The sequence below is a fragment of the Oculina patagonica genome, chromosome 10, assembly GCF_052425735.1.
Source record: "Oculina patagonica isolate OP01 chromosome 10, crgOcupat, whole genome shotgun sequence".
Lineage (NCBI taxonomy): Eukaryota > Metazoa > Cnidaria > Anthozoa > Scleractinia > Oculinidae > Oculina > Oculina patagonica.
Window position 1 is genome coordinate 10411660 of NC_135767.1, and position 19580 is coordinate 10431239.

Genomic DNA, 19580 nt, shown 5'->3' on the forward strand with positions numbered 1-19580 from the left:
AATTAGATACACTGTAGATTCAGTTGTGTGACTGAATAAATTAAGGAAATTTTTACTTACTTTCCAAGTCTTGGATGTCCAATTTTTCATCCTCAGCAGCATTAGTACCATCGTCCTCCTGCTCCTTCCCTTCATCTTTGTACAAGATCTGACAATCACAAATCAACAATTTAGGATATATATTACATACTGTAGCTAACAATACCATACCTGATGTTACTAAGTACTAGCTAACTAAATAATTCAGTTTGTAGTAGACAAGACATTAGTTTCTAAGTGTGATCAACAGAGGGAGAACCTAATAGGAGCTAGCTTGTGCTATGTTTGAAAAGCATGGAGCTAAAGTGCAATTTCCAGAGGGGTGAGAAGGGAGGTGTTTAAACCTGAAAAAGAAAAACCAAAAGGTTCCATGAATGGGGTAGGGTTATTACCTGTAACAACACTTTACTCTAAACTTAAAAAGGTGACCCATTCCTTTTAAATCACTAATGAATTTTACAAGTAACATTACAGAGTATATAAATTTATATATTAATAAAATGCCAGAGTGTTTAACATGTTCACTAACTAAACAGTTTTTAATTACCCCTGGTAGAAAAGCCTTGAGATCTCGGAGATTTTCATAAAAAATCCTTGTTTCCTCATCTTCCCACAGACCAGAGCTTCCATCGTACTGTTGTAAGAGAAACCATTGTTAATTCAATTATCTGCAACGTCTTAATTGGTCAAGAACACATCTCAATAACTCCCTTGCTGCCTTGAGAGTTTACAAAATACAGTCAACTCTCTCTTAACGGCCACCTGTATAAGACAGACACCTCTTTAAGACGGACACCTGGTGACAGGTGTTGGTCCTATCCCTGCCGTTGTTCAGTCATTTTACTGTTAGTAACTAAACTCCCTATAAGACAGACACCTAGATCTAAACCGGACAGTTGGAGACAGTCCTGGCGGTGTCCATTTTAGAGAGAGTTGACTGACGGTTAATTTAGCTTCGCACAGCACAGTCACACAACCATAGTAACTGTTTTACAGTGTACATGTATCTCAGTTTCTTACAAGAAAAACTGAAGAAAGGAAAAAAAAAACTATTCTCAGTACTTAGAATGTATGAGATGGTTGTAATAGGGGAATCACAAGGCAGTGCTCTGATGTCTTAGTTTACAAGCTCTTACCTCTGAATGTTTAAAGGGGTTAAAAACATCAACTGTGCCCGCTCCAGCCTCTTGTTGTACAAACTCTGCAGTCAGGTACAAATTAGCAATAATTAATAGTGTTCAGCGTCTAATTTGCTCATACAATATCAGTGTAAAGTCAGGTCTAACCATTGGTTATGAGATTAAAGGAGTTGATCATGGTTTCTCTAACATGAAGTATTTAGTACTAGAAATATTGATTACCCCTGTCAGCCTTTTTTAATTAGACGTATACTAGGAATTTACAAATATTATAGATACATACTAGTTATGCAACGCTTTCGAGTGGTATACTATGGAATATCCCACGAGTCACTTGTATTTTCTCGGTATACACACGAGCCTTTAGGCGAGTGTGTATACTGAGAAAATACAAGTGACAAGTGGGATATTCCATAGTATACCACGAGAAAGTGTTGTGTAACTATTTTATACCATGCCATAGAAAATACACCTTCTAAATTTCGTCGAGAATACAATCGCAGCGCACGATGGGAAGGTTGGGTTGAATACCGTCGAATATACAACGGCTTTCCTGTATTCTGATTGGCTGTATTTTCTATGGCATGGTATAAAGTACAGTACTACATGTATACACTATGCATTTACTACATGCTACATGCCCATGTATATCATCGTTTCAGGGAAATTACTTATAAAATTAATTTTAAGCACGTAATAACTTCCAAATTGAGATAAGGTTACACAAAATCAGGGGAGGGAGAGGTTAAATCCCTTCCGTCATCGGAGTATGGATATTTTCTGGAACTTAGCAAGGGAACTGAAGATAATGTGAATGGAATTCACCTACCATCTTGAGGCAAATCAGGCATATCTACATCCAGTATGTCCTATAAACACATACACAGTACATGTGATTGTCAGCTCTGACTAAAGACTCTGCTCAAATTCTAAGTACACTGCAGTTGAATGAATTGTACACAAATTTATTTTTATCACTACTGTACAAGACATACAAGAATGATAATTAAGAAAAAAGTCTGTGTCCGAGCCTAAGTGCCCATACAGCCGGAGCTTATCCCGGTTTCTGTAGCATTAAGCGACTAGGAGTATTGCTACTCCCCCCTGGATGGGATGCTAGTCCATCGCAGAGTTACCCCCCAGCAGTAAGTTCCCCGGTACCCATTTATACACCTGGGTAGAGAGAGGCACTGTGAGAGTAAAGTGTCTTGCCCAAGAACACAACGCAGCGCCCTGGCCAGCTCTCGAACCCGGGCGTTCGACTCGGAGCCGAGCGCGCTAACCATTAGGCCTTGCGCCTCCCACAGTTAAGAAAAAGTGAGTGTCCAAAGGAATTCGCATTTGCTTCTGTTTTTCATCATTTTGCCAAGCAATTGGTTTAAAAGTTCACAGTCACCACTTTTTGATCCAATCAGGGGTAAATCGTGACTCATTCCCACACATTTTGCTGCATGCTTCACATTGGCTACATATATAATTGCTCTGTGCTTTGATTGCTTTCTATGAGATTGGCCAGTTTATTTGATTTCTTTACTGTACTCACTGCTAGGGAAGATGTGTTAGCCAGTAACTTCTCATATGCCTTCTGTGCTTTCTCAAATGCTTCCTTCCTTTCAGGATGCAGTTCACCTTTGGTCTGTGAGGAAAAGCACCAAATTTGATAGTTGATAATCATTTTGTGCTCAACGAATGTAGAAACAATTAAAATGTACACTCTACATGTACATGTATAGTGACTAATACACCTCCCGGGTTTAGCAATCTAACTTGCATTTTGACAAAAAGGAGGTTAAGAATGAAGATTCCAATCCTTATAACCAAGTGCACCATCCTTACTTGAATCGGTTGTTTAAAGTTTCTATGTTGTACATCATGAGGCCTTACCTGCCGTGTTGGCATGAATGGAAAGAATGAAAGAAAACATCAAGTCGAGATCGCCCTATGTTTCGTTTTTGATTCTGGCAATTAGTGATTCATGACATGTACAAGTCATGTAATGAACATTTTGAATAACAAAACAAAACTTTTAGTTATACAAATATTAGTGCCCTGTCACTAAAAATGTATTCATATTAACTTACTGATTCAGTTCCTCTCCTCTCCTTACTGGGCAAGAACACATTACATTAATCTACTTATTACTTTTATAAACAAATTACTAAATTTGCTAATAAAACAATTATAGTAATGACATTTTTATGTACCATTAAAGTTGCCCTGTTTTGCTTCTCTCTGTTTTGAAGATCCTTGTGTGCTTTGAGTAAATGGCTGGCCAGTGACTTGTAGTAAGTGAGTAACTGTTGATGAATTGCAGCTTGATCTTCATTAGGAACTACACCACACTTTGGAAACACCACCTTGTGTTTCTCAGCCATCAACCTTTGTTTCCTTGATGTGAAACCAGCAAAATCCTCTCCACAGTGACGAGCAAAACTGCTGATAACCTGCACATACACGTGGCTTTCCTTGTCGCAATTGATGATGTTACTCAGGATGGTGCCAAGTATTTTAATACCTTCAGGCAGTTTTGGAAAAACTCCTCCAATAATCAGCTCTCCCAGCAGTCTCAGGGTGACACGATACTTACTCACATTTGCTAGCTGTGAAAAACAAAAACAAAACAAATGAATTAAACTATAAATTAACTGAGGAAAGTCACAGATAATACATTAAGCACTGTCAGTCATCTCTCTATCAATAAGTAGCACAAAGTCATGTAAAGACCTGAAAACACTGACCCCCAGTCCATGGACCCCTATTACAGACTGGGTCTACGGGACCACCTTTATGGACCCCTCTACGACAACCCCAAAAATAAAACAATTTTTCAGAATTTTTGTAACCAGCAATCAATTTTCTTGTTTTGTAAAGTGTAAGCTGTACTTTTTGATATTAAAAAATGATTAAGACTTGGTCACTAAAAATTGCACAGTTATGAAAAAGACAGTAAAAAGCCCAATCTCAATTGCACATGCACAGCATTTCACAGTGTAACAAGAATGTTACAAATTATTTCGTGTAAAAAGCTTTGAATCATGCTTTGCAGTCCATCTGGAACAAAACTTGTAAAGAGCATTGCTTTATCAACAACATGTTGTTTTTATCAAACCCACGAGCTTGTGCTTGTTTTCAGCTGCACTGAAAACAGCAAGTGTGCATAACCTGTGTTCAGTCATGTCCCTTTAATTTTCACAAAGTACCACCCTTACCTTGTCCTCTTCTTTCCCACCATAGCCATCAAACATTTTCACAAGTCCCTTTTTCAGAGGCTCATTAAAGTCACCATACACTTGATGAATCAAGCCACAGATATATGCCACACATCTCACATCAGCAAGCTTTAAAACAAAAACAATAAACAGCTGCAATAAGTTATCAGTTCAAAGACAACTTTTTCAACAAACCAGTAAGTCAAATTATCAATTATTTTTCTTTTCTCACTGTCAAACGTCTGCAGTAAAATTGACCATTTTAATTCCAGCAAGAATGTCTAAATGCCACTAAATAGAATCTTTTTGTTAAATGCTTTCATGCCAAAGACTTCACCAAAAAATCATGAGGCATAATTTATAATCTAACAAAAAAAAAATGCATGAAAATGATCCTCTGCCATTTTGACAGTTACATGAACATGTACCTTCAATTTCACCAAGCCATCAATTATCGCAGCAACCTGTTGGAAAACAAGGATCAAATTTAAAATGAAGTAAAATACTAGTGAGATAATTAAATAATACAAATAAATTTAATTAAACTATGTGATTGCCCATTCATTTAATTATGTGCCATATGTGTTGTGGTTTAAATTTCAAACTAGTTTGAAACTGGTTTGAAAAATTTTAAACCAAAGATAAAAAAATTACCACAAAATAATTATCACCCTTGACTAAAGACCACTTTCCCATTAAAGTGCAAGGTCTATACTGTGGTTCAATTTTACCCTCAGTACATACTAGTTATGCAACGCTTTCGAGTGGTATACTATGGAATATTCCACGAGTCACTTGTATTTTCTCGGTATACACGCGAGCCTTTAGGCGAGTGTGTATACGAAGAAAATACAAGTGACAAGTGGGATATTCCATATTATTTTTTTCTTTGTTCGTGAGCGGGCGGTATTCTACAAATCCTGCGATCTGATTGGTTCCGGGAGCGGGCGGTATTCTCCAATCCGGCCCTCGACAGCGGGCGGTATCCGTTGCGAGATGAATCGTCGAGTGTACTTTCCGCGCGAAATCATTTTGCAGCATTGTACGAACGAACACATGAAAGATTTGCTCAGCAAAATCGAAATAGCCGCTCACTAACTGTTGTAAATGCGAAAAGACAGAATAGAAGTGGAATTAAAGGCCTCGAAGTTCTTCTAAAGGCGAGTGTTGATTTTGTTTATCAATAAATTAAGTTCTAGTTGATAGTTTGTTGAGTTTGTGGTTGTTTGTGCATTTTGCAATCATTTGCACGCCATTTTAATACGATAAGCTGCGCCGGTTTTAAACTTCAATTTTGAGTAAAAACTGTCTTTTTATTGGCCACTTCTTTGCCAAAACAAAACACTAGTTGCCATCATTCAAGAAAATGAGATTCGTTAATTAAAAACAGCCAAAATAATTCTGACAATATTGTGCCGTACGTCCAAGCTTCGCATTTCATTTAGTTTCACTTTCGCACTGTTAAAAAAAAAATTATAATTATGCTGGGAATTAACGCAGAGCTTATTAATTCGTTAAATACAAGTGTGTATAGCTATACCGCAACTGTCTTTCCGTCAGATAGTTTTTTTTTTCGGGAAATTCTCAAACTTAACATCCTGCGAACAGAGTTCTTTATCAAAACATTCATCGGGAAGCCGGAATCGGCGTTTAGTTTTGTCAATGATAATGCTTTGGCTCGATTTTACATTTATGATATATTTACTACTTCAATTTCTTTGATTGAATCTCTTCAGTGTTAATTTAATATGCTGAACTTTTCTGTAAATACGGTTCATTTTATTTATTTTGAACTAAATAACAAACAGCATTTTACACTCTTGCTAACCCGTCGATCGACTCAACGGCATTGAAATTAAATGGCGCGCGTATACAGACAAAGATTTTGTGACACAATCTTTCTAGGTTTCTTTTAAAAACAGATAAAGTGGGGAAAAAAATAAAAACGTTATTCACCAGCCTAGGTCGGTCCGTATTGGGAAAAACTGTGCCCGAGGTCTTGGATACCGCCCGAGGCCTGCGGCCTCGGGCGGTATCCAAGACCTCGGGCACAGTTTTTCCCAATACGGACCTCCCGGCTGGTGAATAACCTATATGTATACCACGAGAAAGTGTTGTGTAACTATTTTATACCATGCCATAGAAAATACGCTTACTAAATTTCATCCAGAATAAGATTGCAGCGCACGATGGGAAGGTTGAGTTGAATACCGTCGAATATACAACGGCTTTCCTGTATCCTGATTGGCTGTATTTTCTATGGCATGGTATAAAATCTGGTATTTTCCTTTGTTTTATATTAACTATCATATAATTTTATTACCACTCACCAGAAAAAAGGAAAATAATTGTTCCAAGGGTAAAATTAAACCACAACAAAACTACCTCGACTTGTCTGACTTACAGTATAATAATTTTACTCAAATGACAATGTTTATAACAATACAGTCGAAGCTCTCGTAAGCGGACACCCTCGGGACGCGGAAAAAGTGTCCGTAACTGGAGCTGGCCGCTTACGAGAATGGTATTCGTTATCGGCCACTAGAGGTGTAGGGGATACATGGCCGCTTACGGGAGCATATGCATCCCGGGATGCATGTAGGGGGTGTTTCGAAAATGTAACCAGACGTGGATGACGACAAAACAACACTGAAATATGGTACTGTAATTACTGTAAAATCATTGTGACGAACGGCAATGTGAAGTTGATTGATAAAAATAAGATACAGAGGTTGTTAATAGGATTTTCTTTGGGTTGTCCACTTACGGGAGCTTAAAAACAAAGAAAAAGTCTAAGTCGTAATCTCTGAAAGTGTCCGCGGCCGCTTACAGGAATGTAAAAATACAGAGTTTGTATGGGAGTTAAAACGGGGTTTCAAACAAGGCGGCCGTAAGTAGAGCTGTCCGCTTACGAGAGTGTCCGTTAAGGGAGCTTCGACTGTAATTTTATTTTAAACAAACTGTAAAAAAAACTATGCTTACTGCTTCCTGGACATATCTTGAGAGGTTCAAACCAGCAAATTCCTGCTCCAAAGATTCACGCTGAGATTCTGTTATGGTCCTCTGTACATAAAAACAAACATCAATTAAGAACCCCTGGCTGTAAACATCGAGAATTGCTGGAGAGGTTCAACAAATCAAACTCCAAGTTTCTCTTAATTTAGCAACTAAAATTTTTCACTGGCAACCAAACTTGAGTAGTCAGTGGCCAAATGGCCACTAAGGAAAAAAATAAACTTGGAGGGTTGTACCTTACTACAGTAATCAACCTAGTAGATTTATGTGCACCACACGTACCAGTTTCTTGATGAATGCAGAATTTTTCTTGACAGAGGAGTCCTTTCCTTTAAAGTAAGACTCCTCAGGTCGCTGATCTGCAAATCAAACAAATAAGGCAGTGTACAGATTAGGTGCCTTCAGATCAACATTATAGCAAATAAAAGATGCACGTAACCAACCAACAGCAGCCAGATTCTTCTCTCGCATTGAAAGCTTCTGCTCAACCAGCTCTCGTGCCTCTTTCAAGGCTTGTTGCTGGAACAAAAAATAATAATTTCAGAATGCATGTTAGCTACATGTAAAACAGCTTACAATCTTTTGGACATAAAAAGATATTCAATTTTGACTATTTTTAATTTTTATAGATCTTTTGTTTGTGGTGTAATAATTTTAGATTTCTCTTTTTACCTTCTTGTCTTACAACAGTGTTGCAGGACAAGGTGGTACACAATTTAACATTAGATTAACAGGTTAAGTCATTTCCAGTAAGTTTCTACAACAGCTACAAAGAGCAGGACACAGTTCAATTTTTTACAACATACAGTACCAAAATTAATAGTTGCAACAAGTTTGTCTGTTGAATGCTATGAACTACTCAAACATACCATTTCTTCCTCCTCTTTTCTTCGCTCCTCCTCATCCTCCTCCTCTTTTACTTTGTTACCCTCTACATTACTCTCATCCTAAAAAGAAGAACAGTGACACTTAAAATATGCAGACAGAGCTGCAAACACAATGTAACAGTATGTCATCAGACAATGGCTGGCCAAAATTTCTCCACGCATGACAAAATCCCATAGTATTCATTATCAGAGGAGGCAACGTGGCCGAGTGGTTAGAGCGCCGGACTTGAAATCTGGAGGTCCCGGGTTCAAGTCCCGTTCTGACCACTATCTGGATTTGTTCTCGGTCGTCCTGAGTTCAAATCCTCGGTCATCTTGTAAATAGCCAACTGGTCTGCCTCCTGCTAGGTGGGATTTTTAAACATGTTAACATGTTTATTTAATATATTATATTTGTTCAGTATTTGTTTCATATACACGGCCCCACAAGCTTCTAGCTTAAACACAAACCGTGTATAAATAAAGTTGCTTTACCTTTACCTTTTTTTATCATACAATGTAGAATGAAATGTTTGCATAAAGAAATAAAGTTCAACTAAATGAGATGTCTCACCACAGTTTTGTTATTTGAACAAAACTTACCGGTAATAATGGTTACAAACATGTATGTACTCAGACAAATGTCCGCCCATACAAGACAACATCTCTCCTACATCTGCTTGGTTTAAAGCAGACCAACAGGATTGGTCAATAATATATGTTGTGGTTTAAATCTTTGGCTTAAAACTTTTCAAACCAGTTCAAAATTGCATTTTATGCATAATCAAAGAGCACCTTGATTGAACTGCACTCACAACTTGACAGAGCTTTTGTACACTATTCACTGACTGACTGACTGACTGACTGACTGATTGATTGATTGATTGATTGATTGATTGATTGATTGATTTACCTTGGCATCTTCATGCTCACTGTTAGCAGTTTTTACCTCCTCCTCACTGAAAATAAAGAAGAATTTATTACTGATAACAGAAGCTGAATTATGTTAAGCAATCAAATGTACATGTACTGTCAATATTCAAGATTTTTGCCAAAATGATCAAATTTTTATTTATTTATTTTATTTATTTATTTTGCCACACAAACAAAAAAATATATTTATAAAAAAATATATAAAAATAATATAAAAAAAAAGGGAACAATACTTTGTCAACCATGTATGTCTCTATTTTTGTGGACGACCGGATGACTGCGAATGTATGGTTCTAGAAAATATCCATACCTCCCCCATGGAAGATTTTTTTCTTTGAACCCTCCCTCCCCCCTGGAATTTGCAATTAAGCTCTATACTTTCCCTTATAAATTTTGGCTATTGAGACCCCCCTCCCCTTCAATTTCCCTTCCCTTGGGTATGGATGTTTTCTGGAACCACACAATATAGATCCCTGCTGCCCAGGGGTATAAATCGATACCAGTGGATTTTTTGGGCGATGTGCTGACAGAATGCTGGGGGGAAGTAACCTGTGATGGAATAGTACCCAATCCAGGGGGATTAAGGGGGGTGACCCTTATACAAAATTGTTGTTATGGATGGCTTTTAACTGTTATATCTTGGGCTCCCTTAGTATCCTGGGTGGGCTTAGTTTTTGGAAATGTTTGTTCTATTGGAGGTTTCCTTCATTTTCAATAGTCATGAACATATTTGGTAAGTCACATGACCAGAACACACAAACCTAAAAACTCACACAGCTTACATTTTTCTCCAAATTGAAATCAACACCACAGGTAGAGTGCATTAAGAAGCAAAATGGATTTGTTGAAAGTTGCGTCACTAAAAAAAAATATGCTACAGATTTAAAATATTGTAATATGCTACAGATTTTGCAAAAACTAAACCTAGGAGACTAAGGGAGCCCAAGATATGACGGTTAGAAGCCATCCATAGTAACCATTATGTAGTTAAGGGTCACCCCCCCCCCCCTAGGAAATAAAGTTAAATGCTTCATGCTACTGACCCAGAGTAAAGTGCCAAGAGTTATGAGCCACCAAGGTTTACCAACTGACCAAGATTACAATTTAAAGGCCTATTCCCCACTAATGCTCCCCCCCCACCCCATAATATTTCTGTATAGTATTTTATTACAAACAGCACCACAAATTTAGGTTCAAATACTGCATAATCACACTGATCCAGCTGGCAAAATATACCATTATATATACATTTATTTCAAAATCGCATTTATATGAAAATGAAACACGCCGAAAGTTAGATTCTTCCCAAGTTTATTTATAAGCTTTATCTTATTTAAGCTTATTAAGTTTATTTGTTAGCTTTAAGCTTATCCAACGATATATTATTATTATTATTATTATTATTATTATATTTTTTTGTAGCGCCATTATAAACTAACCGGGAAAATGCTACTGTGTATTTTTTTTTCTAGTAAACGTAAAAGCAATAAAGCGCTGTAATACGATCAATTTGTAAGAATATGTTCAGCTGCAACTGTAGCTGCTATCGACAACAGCCTCATATGAAACTGTATATACTTTATTAGCGCTTGGGTTAAACCCCTTAGCCCATACTCGTTTATTAAATACCTTTTGGCTATCTCCATACTTGCAGCAGTTTCATTTTCTGGAGTCGGGCTACTGAGGTCTTGAGCTTTCTCTTCCTTTACTTTGCCTGTGTTTTCCACCGCTTCGCGCGTACATCCAACTGCACACTCTTTGACCCCAGAAATTTGCTCCGCTTCCCCACATTCTGCCTTTCTTTTTTCCTCATTCATGGAATATAGATAAGCCTTTCTTTCCTTTCCACATCGAGGGAAAAGTGGGTCAATGCGCTAGCAATGACGCTAAAAAAGGAAAGTTTTTGTCCGCCATCTTTTAACGCCTCCGCAGTCAAGATTTCCGTGAGTCAGGAAGAGCTTTTCGTGACCTGGTGCCGTGTTAGACACCAGACCCTTTTCAACATTTGCGCTCGAGGATCAAAAATGGCGGCAAGGAAACAACACATTACAAGGATACAACTTTCCTTTCTGCGGCGAGGAGAATGTTTCTCAGTCGTTTGTTGACTACGGTAGCCCTTCAATGTTAAACATAGGTTTGGACGAACAAGGTAAAAAGCTTGTTATAGACTCCAAACAGTCTCATGACTCGCAATTACAGCGGCTAGCTGCAAAAAACCTGAGTTTGCCCTTTTTGGAACCTAATCAACGTTCTTTGGCCATTCCAGAGGAAACTCTGTTTGATTATCAATCAAGTGTACGTTACTTTAGAGATAAGAAAACTTCTGAAAAGTGTGGTGTGCATGTGGATAACTTTGCAGCCGATCATCCTGATATAATGTACTCAACTATGGCAGAACTTGTGCAAGATGACATGAACTGTTATCCATGGATAACTTGCAATGTGCTAAAGTCAAAATTTAATTCCTTCTTGCCTTGGAGAAAGAAAGAGACTATGTGCAAATTGTGTCTCAAGTTTACTAAAGCTATAGCTAACCAGAACAGTAATCCTGCTGGAGTAGTCAAGGATTTAGCAAGCGCCTTACCAGATGTCTCCCCTGAGTTATTGTATAATCTTTTACAAGAAAGCCATGCTTTGGAAATACAACGACTCCACTATGACACTTTCTTGGGGAATTGTTTAGCTTGTTATACTTCAGAGACAGACGGTCAGGGCCTACTGATGTATCCAAGTGGGCCTGGTTTAGATGTTTTGAACTTTTCACACATCTCACAGCCCATGGATTTAGAAGGTGCAGAATTAAGCAATTTATCGCCTTTAAAACCAATACTGTCAACACAACAGTTTGCAGTTCAAGGCAGAATAAGACAGATTGACTTTACTTCATACAGTCGTAACAACATTATTGTTGGGTTAAGATCACAGTACCACTGTTCATTCTTTCAAACTAATCCATGTGCATCTGGAGAAGAGGGAAAAGTAAGTAAATCTACAGGTTACCCAAGTTTACTGTGAAGACAGCCTGTATGAAAACAGCAAGATAAAACAGTGTATGGAAATGTAGCAAATGCACTTGAGTAACTCAGGGACCTTGGAACAGGGGGGCTGGGGGAGGGGAGGGGGGCTAAGCCCCCCAATATTTCCAAAGAAACTTCAAGTCACTAGTCAGCTCCCCCAATAAGAGAAATGCTCCACGGTCCCTGTAACTGTAAATATGTAAGATTTTCTCACTTTATTGTGTACCTTTAAATGTGGGCCAGTGTGAAGTGATTGCAATGTGCATGTACCTGTGGGGGGACTGCCATCTAATAAAATGTAATCAGGGGGTGATGATTCAAATGTGTGGTATGGTTCCATTGTGCCTTTTTCCTAGGCAAAGTTGTCTTACTAGAAGGCCAGCAAGCAAATGAATGTGAGTGAAAACCATGACGTGTCCCTAGAAGAGAGCTCAAAGGTCACCCCAGCATCGTGTAGTGATATGACTGTTGACCTCAATTGTCTCAAGATTAACCTTGCCTAAATTAAGTTTTACCACATAAAATAAAATGTAGATTTATCTGGCATTATTTTAATTTAATAATTTTATTAATTAACTCACTGTTTCTCCTTAGCTCTCCCTAAAACCTCTTGAGACATTAGCACTCACTAAACAAGCCATGTGCATTGCTGTAAGTCCATACATTCCTGGAGAAGCAGTCACCGTCACAGAAACAGGTGCAGTGTACCTTTGGTCAGGTGACCACTCTCTGAGGAACATTCATCAAGCTAACCATGTCGAGCGTCAAGATTCCCCTTGGTACCAGTGTGTCTTTGCTGCAAATCCTCGATGCATTGCAATGGCAGATACAAAAGGAGTTGACTTGTTGGATTTTAGAGTAAGTAATTTTTGTAAGCTATGTGCTTTATGGAGCTACAACAAAGTCAAACTTACCAATCATAGTGCACTCGGCAACAGCAGCAACAAAGCAGTACTTACATGTATAATGTCCACAAGCAGTTCATGCTTGTACATGAGTTATTGTTCTTACATGTAAGTCCACAGCACCCATTTATGTTGAAAATTCCTTCCTTTAGTGGTATTAAATTCATTCTTGATTATTGACATAATGCGAGTGACTTAATTTGCGTGTCATGTTATGTTCACGACACTTGTTGTTCGTGTCACTTTAATTTAGCAATGTTTTTTGAATCGCGAAATTCACGAAATTAAAGTGTCAGAAAAATTTCAAATTATTAAATAACTGTAGTTAGTGTTAACCATTTCAATATTGTTGTCTCACAGATTGCAACATTATTCCAAAGATTATTCTTCTCCATCCCATCAAGTCATGTTGACTCCTTTGAATGTATATCTGCCATTCAGCGTCACCCCAAAAATAGCCATCACTATGTAATAGCCACAGATCAGTCACTCATGCTTCTTGATGATCGATTTCTTCATCACCCTGTCCTGAAGTGGAGACATCATAATGAAGATCCTATTCAGTTCATTGATGTCGCTTGCAATGCAGTCCCTGAATGTGATGACACAGTCTTGGTTATATCTGGCTCACGTCATCGACAGACACACTGCTTTCAGTATTCAGACAGCCAAGTCCAAGCAGATGCCTCATTCCCCTTTATCGCCAAACAGCAGTATTTACCACCTCAGTCAACATCCTTTCCATGGAAGGTAAGTTAAATAATTGACATTAAGTGTTATCAGCGAACCGATGAGACTGATGACACAGAACAGAATCCAGTTAATATGGGGAGGGGGGCAGGGGTGGGAACTATATGGAAGGTGGGAGAAGAGAGGATGGGAAGTGGGATTCTTGAAGTGATGAGAACCAAGAGAAATAGGGGAGAGGTTTGTAACATTGTGTTTCGTTTTGCATTTATTATGGAGAAAGCACTACTTAAAGAAATGGAAACCGCTAAGGAAAGAGCAGGAAATAGAAGTAAAAGGTACATGGGAAGTGGGAAGTTCATAACTTGCATTCAGTGCTTGTGCACTTGATGGAGACTTTGTTTATCTGATATAGTAAACACGCCTGTCTGAGTGCATTGTTGAAATATAAAATTATTATAAGCACACAGACGTTTTTAAAAACACAAGAGATGTGCAGAGACCTTAGCACACAATGCAGCCGAGTGCTTCTTGCACTTTTCCTGTTCTTAAAAATTCCCAAGAGCATAATTATGTAAATCAACAACGTATGGGAAGCAAGTTGGCTATTTCCTTTATAAAAAAAATAATGTTTAAGAAATTGCGTGCACTCAAACTCCTGAAAAAGAGCCAAGAACCTAGCTTGTAGAAATGTGACCACACTCCACAACATGACATAAAAATTAATACCTCTAAACCCTGTTGTCAGATAGCACTGTAGCCAATCATGACTCGCTTGCACACTTTTTTCCCACTGTTTGTGTTTAATACATGTACTTGCTTATTTTTGATTGGTTCACAGGATTGTCTGTATCCTTTGTGATTGGCCAGTGCGGTTTTATGACACTGAAACAAAAATCATCCTGCTAATGATATAATTATCTTTTTTGTGAAGAAATTATTCAACATGACACGAGCGTGGGACAAAGAAAAAAATCTGAGTCCCCGACGGGAATCGAACCCATGGCCTCCCAGATACCGGTTGGGCGCTCTAACTAACTGAGCTACGAGAGACTCGCTGTTGAGCTGGGCCATTTATTAGGTTGATATGTGACACGCGTCCTGCATACTGCTAGGATCAGCAATGTCAAAATCATCAAATGTATAGTAAATAATAAAGATGGTAGATATCAAGCTCGTTGATAACCGAGATACCAACCGGTATCTGGGAGGCCATGGGTTCGATTCCCATCGGGGACTCAGATTTTTTCTTTGTCCCACGCTCGTATTATGTTGAATAATTTCCTCACTATTTATCACCGAGCTTGAAATCTACCATCTTTATTATTTACTACACATTATCTTTATTATTTGTTTGCAGGTGTCGTCCTATGAGGAGTGGTATTACACAGGACTGAGCAGTGACCTCACATTCTCACCAGCGACTGCTTCACGGCTTTCACAGCCACTGGCAGGTGTCTGTACCATGACACACCCATCCCATCCACACAAGGGTTTCACTGCGTTTCAAATGTCATCTGTTGGCGACTTGTTTTACCAGTCATTTTTTGTGAAAGATTACAAAGATTCAGAAGGAGAGAATTTCAGCCACAAAGAGAGTGGTACATTGAAGAGTAGTGAACTTAGCCCTGAAGATAAGATTTTATGTCAAAAATGGATCAGTATTGCTGATCGGCACAAGGATGAATTTGTAAAAAATGCTCCATGCCAAGTGGAGTATGTAGAGAGTGACAAGAAATCGCTTTGTCAGGATTTGATATCTTTGCCTGAGCCTCATCCCTGTTGCAAATTGTGCAATGATAGGCAAGGTGAGAAAATCACAGAGCTAGACCAAGCAAAGCCAGAATCAAGCATTTGCAAAAGGTGCGGTGTGGAAATAAGTTACGGTTCTAATCTTGTAAAGAATCAGCAAAGTCACAGAGTTCTTACAAGAAGCAGTTTGCGCATTCAGCATCATGTGAAAGATCTTGGGATTCATCCAGACTTGAAGATGGCCACTGATCCTCTTAGTAAATGCCTGTGGGTGAATTGGGATAGCAATGAACCAATACCTGTGTTCTTATCAGGCGACAAAGAAGCAGAAAATCAGCCTGATATTCAGAAGAGAACTGTAAAAGACGACATGCCTATCATTTCACAAAATGCAACATCTTCATTCATCAGTAACAGTGCAGACAATGATGTTCATGAAATTGTACCTCAGAAACCAAGTACACCATCTAAATCACAAGCTGTGGACAAATCACCAAAGGTGAAGACTGAAAGAAAGCAAACTCGCCATGTTATGGGTTTTTAGCATGACAATTAAAAAATAATAATCTTTGAAAAAACTGTTTGTCGCCTGTTGATGCAGGTAATATTAATTATTGAACTCAAAACTTCTTTTTTGCTTTTGACATGTTCTTGGGTGCAGGTCATGAAAATAACTTGATTATTTTAACATTAAAATCTTGTGTTCAGGAGAAATATAGGATTGAGGTGGTGAGGAGGGTGGGGAGGGGAGGTAATTATTTCAAAATTGATATAGGCGATTGATAGGAGCGGAGGGAATGATTAATCTAGGCAGGGCTCAAACCTAGTTTTTTTAGGCCACTAGCAAACTTTTGCTAGTAGAATTTCTTTAAATTTACAAAAAAAAAAACAGAGGTACCAGCAATTTTTCAATCAACTATTTTCTTATTGGTTAACATTCTACTGTAGGCCTTCATGGGCAATTTTTTGCAATATTTTGCTCTCATTGAATTATAATTATAAAAAAATTGATTTTGAACATGGAGTCCCTAGAACATTGCATGATGTTTTCCGCTGCAAAATTTGTTTCCAGGTAGAATGTTTATGATATAATAACTGAAAGCGTAAAAATTTCGTATTATTTCTGGTGATTTCGGGATTTTGTACTACTAAAGATTTGTATATAATTATGCATTTTGTCAGGAGTCAAAGTTTTAGGTGTATTGAAATCAGACTGTATGATTACTTATATTTCCATTTCACTTAAAATCATTTAAAATCATGTTCAAGAATTATGTTCAGCATTCAATGACCAACATTCTCCTCTTCTCTAGATTATTGGGATTGATAGTCTAGCTAGCAATAAACAAAATGCCTATTCCGGATTCTTGTCTTCATTGTATGTTATTTACCAGTAGTTTAAAAATGATTTCTTGTTTCACTGCATTGATTAGAAGAACAACAAGTTTGTGGACCGCCTCTTTTCTAGATTTTTTTCCAGGTTGCTCTGGGGATACATAATTTGATTGGCTAAATTGCTAAGGAAATTTAAAATCTAGCCAATCAAATCAACCATTACCAGTATGTGTTTCCAAGAACCTGTTCCTCATGCCCAGGCCCTGCCAGCCAGCCCAGGAGCTGAGATCCCAGGATGACAATGCTGGTATCCTGGCAAGCCTTGCTGTAAATTTTCCATGCTATCACATTCGCCGGGCCTGCTGATGATTACAAAAAAGAAACTTCTTCTTTCTAAAATATAGCTCATGTAGCTGTATAAAGGGAAAAAGTAAAACACCAAAATAATTTAATTGCCGCGAAATGGTCATTAACATCAGCCAACTCATTCTTCATGGCAAAATTATTAATGCTAAATTTAACCCACTGTTGGTGCCAAATCTACTCCATTCTGACCTGGTTCAGCTCATGTAATACAGGCTGGAAGTCATCTTAGCAAAGTCAACAAAAACATTTGCCTTCAGCATTTCAATACAGTTGAACCCCTATTAAGCGGCCACCCTCGGGGAAATGGCAACTGGCCGCTTAATAGAGGTTGGCCGCTTAATAGGGGTTTGTCAGAAATTAGCATAAGGTCTTTTTAAAAGGTAACATTATTTCAATACAAAATAAGGTGAAAAGGAATAACGGAATCACAGGAAGACGACAATAAACCTGTGTTTGAATGATTTTATCGGCCGTCACGGTCTGAGCTTGTTGGAAATTAATTTAAATATCGTATATGACATTCTTATTGGCCGCTAAATAGAGGTAAAAACAATAGAAGAACGCTCATCGGGATGGCAGAAAGGTGGCCGTGGCCGCTTAATAGGGGTGGCCGCTTAAAAGGGGTTATATTTACAGTATTATACTGACAATATTTTCTGGACTTAAGTAACTGGCCGCTTAATAGGGGGTGGCCGCTTAATGGATGGCCGCTTAATAGGGGTTTGACTGTAGTCAACATGATATGGCTAGTAACAAGGAAATTCCACCAGCCGAAACTGAAATTCCACTATAATTGCATTTTTTTAAGAGAAAATGAAAGTATGAGCAGGTAATACACTTTAGTAAAAACTCAGCTGTGTTCTATTGGAAATTCGCTAATCTGATTGGTTCTCCCATTGATTTCTATTCGCCGATAGAACACAATCGCGCGCGCGTTGCTCTTTACAGGGCCAATTTTTCTTGATTTTTGGCTTAAAAGTACATAAAATTGTAGGTTTTGGACTGCAATTCTTTACAGTTTCTACTAAAACTCGGCTGCGCCTCGTTGACTATTCGCTCATAGAAAACTCGGTCTCGTAGTCTAATTATTGTTAAGTAGAATAGGGCAAAAATACAGACCAATCCAAATTTTGACCTTGCTGTAAAATGACATAATAGACTTATAGTGGAATAATGAATCCCTTATTCGATGGTTTTACATAGAATATGCACAGTCATTTTCCCCATTGCTCGTATAAATTATGTTAAACCATCGAATATTAAAGGTGTATGTATTTAGCTACCTTATTGATACTTATTTTTGCGGGAACTTAATGAAACATATATTTTGTGGGACTAAATTTTCACGATTAGGGCAAAAAATATGTTAAAACAATTAAAAATATGTCAGAAACGGTAAGAATAAATTTTCGCTGGGCTTCAATTGCGCGATAATTTGAAATCACAAAAATAAGTAACAGTTAGGTACCGGTGTAGTTGCCAACTGCCAAGGTTGAGCCCTGAAATGGTGTTAAAAAGCTCTATAACCAATTCCGACAGGCAGGTATGGCAATGAAATGCATCAAACATGATTCACATGCAGAGTTAAAGTACTGTATTTCCTCAAATAAGCATTGCCCTTAAATAAAGGCCGCCCCCAAATCAGCACCACAGTCCCGATGCAGCACTCATTCAGTTCAAAGGGGTTATTTTTACATTTGAGATGGGAACATACAATAAGTGCCGCAGCGCTTATTTGAGTAAATACAGTATTTCCTTTTTGTTTCCAACCTGTTCCCCATGATTGAGACCCCTCCCCCAAAAAAGAAAATAACAACTGGGAAGCAGTTACAGAATACCCCACAAAATTAATGATATTCACTGGGTTGAAACTCTTTGAAGGAGTCATGAAACAATAGACAATATTGATAGTCAATAATATGGAAATAAGTTGTGGGGTATTCGGCAGTTTACTATCAAAATTACTAGAGTGGTAAAACTGTCGTTAGGAATTTGAATCGGCGGCACAACTCTGATCACGTGATTGAAAAAAATTGTCACATGGTTCATGTTTGCGAGCGTCTTGAGCGATCATGTGATTTATAATGGTCGCTCCATAGCCATGTAAACATCGTTTTTCTAGAATTTGTATGAACAATAATATACCTATCGAGGCAACTAGGTTGGAAAACTCATGAGATGTATTCAACTTTAAAGTGCCTATGAAGTAAAAAATAATTGCTGTTTATTTTAAAGGCTTTTCAAAATAAAGAAGAATGACGTTTTCCTTTTTGCAATATCTTTTTTGGTTTTAGAGATATTTACGTTTTTATATTAT

The 19580-nt window shown here is 37.9% G+C and overlaps 2 protein-coding genes across 5 annotated transcripts in view; one reads left to right on the plus strand and one right to left on the minus strand.

Moving 5' to 3' along the window:
• Window positions 1-11147, minus strand: part of LOC144667538 (regulator of nonsense transcripts 2-like) — a 30286-nt gene extending 19139 nt beyond the window's left edge. For all 4 annotated transcript variants that reach the window (XM_078528969.1, XM_078528968.1, XM_078528967.1 and 1 more), the window contains exons 1-14: window positions 10831-11147; window positions 9182-9227; window positions 8272-8349; window positions 7846-7921; window positions 7685-7761; window positions 7370-7450; window positions 4816-4851; window positions 4388-4516; window positions 3383-3778; window positions 2722-2814; window positions 2008-2047; window positions 1176-1240; window positions 587-673; window positions 61-148 (exon numbers count right to left, since the gene is read on the minus strand). In XM_078528969.1, the coding sequence (XP_078385095.1) occupies window positions 61-148; window positions 587-673; window positions 1176-1240; window positions 2008-2047; window positions 2722-2814; window positions 3383-3778; window positions 4388-4516; window positions 4816-4851; window positions 7370-7450; window positions 7685-7761; window positions 7846-7921; window positions 8272-8349; window positions 9182-9227; window positions 10831-11018 (1480 nt within the window). In that variant the 5' untranslated portion in view covers window positions 11019-11147. The remainder of the gene's footprint in view (window positions 1-60; window positions 149-586; window positions 674-1175; window positions 1241-2007; window positions 2048-2721; window positions 2815-3382; window positions 3779-4387; window positions 4517-4815; window positions 4852-7369; window positions 7451-7684; window positions 7762-7845; window positions 7922-8271; window positions 8350-9181; window positions 9228-10830) is intronic.
• Window positions 11148-11207: 60 nt separating this feature from the next.
• Window positions 11208-16555, plus strand: LOC144627905 (uncharacterized). Its single transcript, XM_078485920.1, has 4 exons — window positions 11208-12180; window positions 12813-13076; window positions 13484-13873; window positions 15171-16555. Exons 1-4 carry the CDS (start codon window positions 11323-11325, stop codon window positions 16104-16106), a joined length of 2448 nt encoding a protein of 815 aa, XP_078342046.1. The 5' UTR covers window positions 11208-11322; the 3' UTR covers window positions 16107-16555.
• Window positions 16556-19580: the final 3025 nt, after the last annotated feature.